This window comes from Adiantum capillus-veneris, chromosome 8 (genome assembly GCF_014529385.1).
Source record: "Adiantum capillus-veneris isolate H3 chromosome 8, ASM1452938v2, whole genome shotgun sequence".
Classification (NCBI taxonomy): domain Eukaryota; kingdom Viridiplantae; phylum Streptophyta; class Polypodiopsida; order Polypodiales; family Pteridaceae; genus Adiantum; species Adiantum capillus-veneris.
Genome location: NC_140938.1, coordinates 68,035,501 through 68,043,873, shown reverse-complemented (window position 1 = coordinate 68,043,873; position 8,373 = coordinate 68,035,501). Strand labels below are relative to the sequence as shown.

The 8,373-nt window shown below is 42.2% G+C and overlaps 1 protein-coding gene across 1 annotated transcript; it reads right to left on the bottom strand.

Moving 5' to 3' along the window:
- Window positions 1–3,563: 3,563 nt before the first annotated feature.
- On the bottom strand, window positions 3,564–5,495 carry LOC147452299 (uncharacterized). The gene is made up of 3 exons (XM_086518916.1): window positions 4,528–5,495; window positions 4,394–4,426; window positions 3,564–4,271 (listed from the first exon to the last, which is right to left on the bottom strand). Exons 1-3 carry the CDS (start codon window positions 4,661–4,663, stop codon window positions 3,946–3,948), a joined length of 495 nt encoding a protein of 164 aa, XP_086375042.1. The 5' UTR covers window positions 4,664–5,495; the 3' UTR covers window positions 3,564–3,945.
- Window positions 5,496–8,373: the final 2,878 nt, after the last annotated feature.

The following is an 8,373-nucleotide window of genomic DNA, read 5'->3' as shown; positions in this document are numbered from 1 at the left end:
ACACCGTTGGGAACTATAGTCTTAATAATGGAGCCTCTCGGGGCTTGTCTTTGGCTTAACCATTATTGAGCTACGAGCAAGATCAACATGAACCATAATCAACCAAGCAACATTAGACCCTCTCCACTAGTCTTTACAATCAATAGTGTCTAAACCATGAGTGTGGCTGCTTGAGAACAGCATGGTTCTATCACCAAAGTAATCCACCACACTATGGTTGCTTCACACATCGATGTTCAACAAGGAGCTAGAAGGAATGTCAAGCCCATGGAAAGCACAGTCAAAAGTGATGCAAAGGGGAAAAACAATGGCCAAAGTTTTTTAGGCAATTCCAACAACAACAACAAAAACAATCGTTCCAAGGAGAAGCGAGTTTACAAAGGTAAAAATAAACTCTCTCTAAAATAGCTTGTGGCTTTTCCCAAGGAACACAAATGTTTTAAGTGTGGGGAGGAAGGAAATGGCTGTTGTTCTTGCCCCAAGAGAAATGCCCGCAATGAGACTCCTAGAGCTTCCACTATCAAAGCTCCAAAAGAGGATGCTCATTGCAAATGATCACCTCTCTCCTATGCTTGGGGAAATGTATGGGAACATGATGAATTCATCTTGTTTGACCCTGGATCTACTCACAACTTCATATCAATAGAGTTGGTCACCAAGTCATTCAAGATTTTGAGATGGGAGATATTGTAACTTTCGATACCACTTTCAAGGGACAACAAGCCTCTGTTCCTTTCTTGATTGGGAAGTTGAGGCTTCATGTCCAAAGCTACGTCTACAAAGAATACTTTTACATCTCTCCTCTCCAACATGAGGATGCTATCCTAGGGGCACCATGGTTCAACCGCATGGATGCCAACATGAATTTCCCTCAAAGGAGAATCTACTTTACCTACAGGGAAAAGAGCATGTATATAGATGCTAGTCAGGTTGTACTATATCACTTGTAAATCCTCCTGCCTTTGTTAAATCAATGAAGAGCTCAATTTTTGCGTACATGATTTTGGTCAAAGAGTCCCTAAAAGATTCTAATGTTTCATCAAATGGTAGGAATCAAGAAGAGTTAAACTTGTCTAATTTTCTAAAAGGATTCCAAGATGTGCTCATTGATGATATCCTTATGGACTGACCTCCAAAACGAGGGGATGATGACCATTGAATTGAGCTCCTGCCAAGAAGCTCACCGCCTAACAAGCCTCCTTATCGAGTTTCCCGAGCTTAACAAGAGGAGATCATGAGGCAAGTACAAGAATTGATAGACAAAGGGATGGTGAGGTCTAGCTCCTCTCCCTTTTGTTCTCTAGTCCTTTAAGTGCAAAAGAAAGATGGTACATACCGCATGTGTGTGGACTATTGAGTACTAAACCATATCAATATCAAAAATAGATTTCCCGTCCCTCGGGTAGAATATCTATTTGGTAAGCTTCAAGGCTCTACCTACTTTAGTAGGATTGACCTTAAAAATGGCTACCATCAAATAAGAATAGTGAATGAAGTTATCCTAAAGACCAAGGTGCTTGAGGTGCTTAATGACTAAGGTGCTAAGGTGTTTGAGGGGGTAAGGTGTTCCACAAAGTGAATGCATATCCCTACACAAGGGGAGGCGAGCCCTCATTGTAGGGGCTAGAGAGAGAACACACACAACCTCACACAAAGCAAGCTTGGTACAAAGAAAGCAAATAGGACACTTGTCAAGCTCCTCTTCATGTTTCCCTCATGGTGTGCATAAAGCCTATTGGTTGGCCTCCCAAGGGGTCCAATGATAATTTAGTTAATTTATTTAATTTTTTATGCAATTATCAAGTACTCACTCTCAAAGGGGAAAGGGGGACACTTGTCCCGAGACTAGCCTTGTTGCTTGATATGCACCAAGCTTGTGATTAGCTAGTCTTAGGAAGGCCAATGAGCTTTCATCTTGAGCTAGAAGAGGGGGTTGACCCAAGCAAGGAAGGGGCATACTTGCAGGATACTCTCTCTCTCTCTCTCTCTCTCTCTCTCTCTCTCTCTCTCTCTCTCTCATTGTGTGAAGTGCAAAGTGCAAAGTGCAAGAGCTCCATCTCCTTCTCCAAGCTAGTAGATAAGTTGAGACCCTACACCAACACTCTTGTCTATGGAATGCAAATCCAACCAAGAGCCATGCTTCAATGCTTAAGCTTTCCATCTTCATTAATATGCTATTATGTATGCTAGCAAGAAGAGTGATGATAAGTGAAGAACTATTTCTTTCTCCTATGAATGTTTCTTCTTCCTCTTCCCTACCCTCATTCCTCGCTAGCTCTCTCCACCTTTGAAGGTGTTTGAGGCCTTGGGACTGAGGCTGGGGATGGCTAATGCTTTTTAAAAATTCTATGCTATGCTTGTGATATATGAATATTTCCATCTTGATTGCATCACCTAGCCTTCACAAGGAGCACAAAGATTGTATTGTACCAAGTCTCTCTTGATGGGAGGATCTATAATACAAAAGCCTATTGGAAAAGCAATTGGCTCCACATAAATCCAATCCTCAAGTGTTATCACGTTCTCTAAACTCTCTCTCTCTCTCTCTTGCAAAAGTAATGTTCATGCCAAGTTAATTAAGTACTATGGTTATGTTGCTACGGCTAATTAAGTTCACCCTCTATGTTCTCAAAGTAGTCTCACACAAAAATGTTCTCTTTAATTCTACTAATTCCGCAATTCTCAAAGTTTATGGACCATTTTCATTACATTTTCTCTCTGAAATGTGTGCATGCACAGGGATTGTCTACAAGTTACACGGCTCATCAATCTCTCAAATCGACCTTGCTATGATTCCAAATTAAAACTTTGCCCCCTGTTTGCCTTCCTTAGTGCACCTCCACACATCAACAACAAACACCATTGCATAGCCTTGCCTTCTCAACTGAACGAGCTCCATCTCTTGAGTTTCTTTGTGGCCCATCCATGCCCAATCCATCTCGCCGTCTAGAAATACTAATGCCCTCTGCACTACTCTCTCAACCTCGTCTCGCTCCCATCACATCCCTACCCCATTGTTATGCTACCCTAGTGCAACTGTGCCCGACACTCTTCCTCCACCCATTTAGTGACCTCTAAACGCCTTGCCTTCACTGCCTCGAGACAAGCACCTCAAGCACCTTCGTCATCAAGCACGACAAGCACCTCAAGCACCTCAAACTAAGGCCAAAAGACTTGTAATACTAACCCTGGCTTACCTAACGCCAAAAGACTTGTAATACTAACCTTTGCAAGTCTTTAATGAAGCTAACCCTAAGATCTTTTAAATTCAATTGGTTAACCTTGCTCTTTGACATACCATCTCTTATTTGGATTATTTTACCATTGGCCCCGTGTTGAGATAGATCTGTAAGCACATGTCTATATTCTAACCCTTGTTCCCATTTATTCTCCCACATTAAATGATCAATTTAATATGAAAAAATCATTTGGCTTGATTAGTTATTAGATTTTATGATAACCTTTATTATACTCTCAAAGCCTTGGGCAAAGGTCTTGCGCCTACACACGAAAAACATTCGAAAAGCTGAATAATCATGATGATGTAGAAAACACTGTCAACATCCCAAAATGAAAGCCAAGTCACATATGAACCATTAAATAAGCCTATAACAAGTGAAGCCATCAAATTGCACCGCATTTAACATTATGTCAAACATCCAAGAAAGATGTCAAGCTTGATTGTCCCAAGGATATCTTATTGAATATCTATACTAAAAGTAAAAACACATGTACAACCCACGCAGCCCAAGGAGGCACTAAGATATCTATCATGTGCCAAGGTAAGCTTCTGTGCATCACAGATTGAACCATATATGTGCTCTTCCATTTCATGCACTCTTGTTCCCTTTCTTCTCTCCCGCTGTCTCACATACACCACTCACACCAGCTAAACCTTAATTGGTCCTTGTGTCTGATATAAAGGGACATAAGCCTCATGACTTATTAGACATGCCCTCTTGAATTTTCACAATCTTCTCCTTTGCCATCATTAGCTTTTCTTTCTTTTTCTGCTAGTTTTTTTTTTTTTTGCAAAGGGTCTTTCGACTTTTGCAGAGAGCCGTTCGACTTCTGCAGAGCTCTCATCGACTTCCTTTCTAAAGGCTGAAAGCACCAAAGCGGCATGGTATTCTCGATTGCAGAAAGACATAAAGTACAACTTTCATTCATAATAGAGAATACAAGGTTCAGACAATACCTTGTCAAAGACAGGGACGTAGTACCCGTAAGAGACGCATCTTCCACCACTAACACACCTCTAGACCCTGCCACTAAAAACGTGAACCAAAAATTTACATCACGGAAGCCTCTGCATTGACTCTCAAAACTATCATGATTTTTTATGAACTGCCTCATTAAATACTCTGATGTGGCATGGAGCTTATTCACATACTCAGTTGGATATGTCCCTCGGAGGTAGACACTTCTCAACATCCAAGTTATCCTTATCTGGGTGGGTATTGATGAGCTTTCTCAAAGCCTTTATTGTCTCCTCAGCGCTTGGAGGATAATACTGCATAAGTCGACCTCTACTTCTGGTGTCACTGTTGGCAAATCGACTGGAGCTCTGCTCATCAACTTGTGTCTTCGGCAATGGAGCTAGCTCAAGATGATAGGATGGCTCAAGATGATGTTTTAGAGCTAGCTTCATGGGCAAAGACATAAGCTGATGAGAAGCGAAGGGATTGCAATCCTGACTCAAGATTTTTGTGTATCAATGACATAAAGCTGAGATGAAGTCCATTGTACCGTTTGTTGATATTCTTCTGTATGGCTTTATAAGACTTCTGTGCAGCCCCGTCAACATAAATTGCTGCTCCCTATCCATTACAGCATTACATATCTGCCTATTCCAGGACATCCAATGACCAAATAGAAATGTCCACATGGAAGGCTGTCCATGAGAGCTTTCATATCCATGCTTGCAGAAGGGATCCATACAGCCTCTGCCTCATGACTCCAGCTTGGGGCATCTCCCCGGCATGCCAAATATACACAGTCTACCTCATTGGCTGCCAACAGCGTACAAGCAAGTCCGAACAGAGACTTTACAAGGCATACTACGACCCCTCCCTCCTTCCCTTTTCCCTACCGACCCCACCCCAAGGGGCCTCCGCCAGCGGAGGGAACAGATGGAACCTTCAACAAGAGGAAGATGTGAGAAGTCGACAGAGAGACACAGAAGGCCTCCTTGTGCTGAAGCATGGTATTGTGGGGCGCATCAGCCACCTCAGCAATGCCATGACAATTGATGAGATCTCCACTCGTGAGGAACGAGATCTCGACTCTCTGCACTTCTAACTTCGAAGTCGAAAACAGTCTAGGGTTTTGGGGAAATGGAGATCCAAAAATTTTCAGGCGGGAAAGGGAAACATGAGGATGAGGGGTGATTGGATGAAGAAGAAGTCCGCACTCGGCAGATCCTCAAAATGTCCGACCTCGCCCATCGATACTCGGACATCCGCAAAACCCTGGCACAAGAGCAAGTGATGGGTTTTGAGCCTTCCTCCTCTCCAAGATCTCCTCCAACTGGGCTGCTCCCATTTGAGAGCAAGTCATCCATTTTGAGCTCCGTCCATCGCCTACGTCCGACAGGGGCCTAAAAATGCAAGAGTGTGCGCCATCCTCAAGACTAAAGGACACGGAATCTTTAATGAAGACCCCCCTCCAATGGGATCTAAGGCGAAAAACTAGGTGCGCGTAATGCGAGGTCGACTCGGTCGTCCGATTTTAGCCGATGTGTCTGGATTAACCTTTTTTGTCCTAGTTTACTTCTGTCTGTTTCCAAGTTTACTTATAATGCATTTATTTCCCATCATGATCACTAGACATGCATCGGAGGGTTGGATAGATGACACGCCTCGAATGACACCCGCCAAGTTTCAAATCCTATGAGGGACACTGGGCGCCACATTTTTTCAACCCTCCAACACCCTCAAGATTCGCGTGTGCAACTACCCACCATTTGATCCCATCGCTTCACTTCAGTATACGATTCAACCATTAGGCGATGCCTTGCAGTTTTGGGCGAAATGCTTGTGTCGCCCAAAATTGCAAAAGAACTATTCTTACAGAAGGGAAAAAAGGAAAACTAAGCTCAAAGTAAATACTTTCCACAGAAGAAGTAAATAGAAAATCAATACAATGTATCGATTTTTTGCTTAGTTCTAAAAGAAAGTATACCTCAAGTGTACTTGGACCAACCACATGAAGATTTAGAACTATTCTCATGTAGGAAAACAGTCTTTTCAATGTTTTACATACAATGCATAACATCATGAGCTTCTGCTCGAGAGGCACCACATACCTAGCTAGGTACGATTGGGGGCAGGGACCATCGGCCCCCCCATCGGGGCCGGCAGTCCCCTGCCCCCAATCGTACCTAGCTAGGTATGCGGTGCCTCCCTCACAGAAACTCATAGAAACTCATGATGTTGAGGTAAGTCACAATGTGGGAATTATAATGAGAATTTGTCCAAAAGTTCTTGTGATCATCGTCTTGTGGATGGAGCTAGACAGTAGTAATGTGAAAGCTGGCTTCTCTTCCAAGAACGTAGTTGAGAAGATGCACTTTTTGGAAGTTATATTTGTGCATACAATAGACAAGGACCAAGAGACCTTCTCTTTTGAGAACGTAGTTGAGAAGATGCGCTTTTTGGAAGTTATATTTGTGCATATGGTAGACAAGGACCAAGAGACCTTTTCCCACATTGACGAAACTAGAGATGAGGCTCGTATAAGTGAAGGCATCTGGCAAACAACCCTTAGCAAGGACGCATCTTCATTTTCACTAGACAACCAAAAGCCTTTCATTGTGAAGAGGATTAGCATATTTTTCCATGTAGATGAGGGTGTCCGTGATGCTCAACACTCGTGTGACGCTAACCGTGTGTGCACTGGATGAAATTGTTTCTTATGGTGTGCTTTTGGTGGATGCTAAACATCGACTTGTTAGAAATGTCAGCCACCTCATACACTTTGTTTCATACCTTGGTAATGTAACTCTCTATCACAAGATGTGAAAAGCTAAGGAAACCCATATCGTGTCATCTTGCGGTGACGTAGTAGCCAATATATTTTCATTCATTTTAGACTCGAGAAAAGTCGTAATCCCTGGAATTGACATCCAAATTGTTGTTGTCCTTGGATCTTCGCCTTAAACCTCTCTCTCTCTCTCTCTCTCTCTCTCTCTCCACCATCATACAATTGGTAAACATTTTGGTTCTACAATGAAAATATCCATCAAAAAGATACTTAGGAGGTTAACCACATATATACTATATATAATTGAGGGTAAAAATTTTAAAGGAAGGAGAGGGTATCCATGTGTCACTCTCTCGTTCATTTCAAGAACCTTAAGAAAAGTGAAGGGTAAGTAGGAAGTCATTTGGTTTGAAATGTAAAAGTGAAGGGTAAGTAGGAAGTACTCAATGGTAGAAAAATGAAAAGACTTAGTTTTGACTTCTCAGTTTTGTCAAAAAGTCACAATACTTAGTACTATATCTATATTTATACTACTTCTATACTATATATAATTGACGATAAAATTTTCAAAGAAGGAGAGGGCATCCATGTGTCACTCTCTCTTTCATTTCAAGAACCTTAAGAAACATTTGGTTTGAAATGTAAAAGTGAAAGGTAGTTTTGACATGTGTCACTCTCTCCTTCATTTCAAGAACCTTAAGAAACATTTGGTTTGAAATGTAAAAGTGAAAGGTAGGTTTGAAATGTCAGTGTGTAAGGCCAGCGGGTAGACAGACATGCGAATAACCTCCCAACCATCCTATATATAGGCCCCTGGCCCTCTTCCATATATAGACCCCTTTACTGCATGTGTGTCCGGCGCATTGCCCGGGCTGTGCCCGTCTAGTCCTACCCTTGGCATGACATTACTTCCCCCTTGGAGAATCGTTTTCGTCCTCGAAAACACAAGTGGTGGTATCTTCATAAGAACACTAATGTTTTCCACCGTGGCATCCCTCATGGATCGAACGGTTCATTGAATCGGAACCCGGTTCATTTGGAGGTGCAATGAAATCAAGAGTAACATCTTGATTTTCTACATTCTTGTCCCTGTGCAACCGTCTTGGTTAACCGACTCATAGTCAAAAGAGTGTAAAGGCTCCATTTAGAACTCACTTGAGAATGCTAAACGAGTTATCACAACTAAGAGGTGTTTAAATGCATACCCAGGTTTCAGACTTTCGGAAGGTACTGGAATGTGCAATATAACCTCGGCTCATCTTTCCATGAAAGTACTATGCTGACATACTCATCAGCAGCAACCAAGTCCTTGACTTGCGGTGGTTTCTTGCCAATAGTCAACCTCATCCCAACTGATGATTAAGATTGATAACTGGAGAATAACAGGCA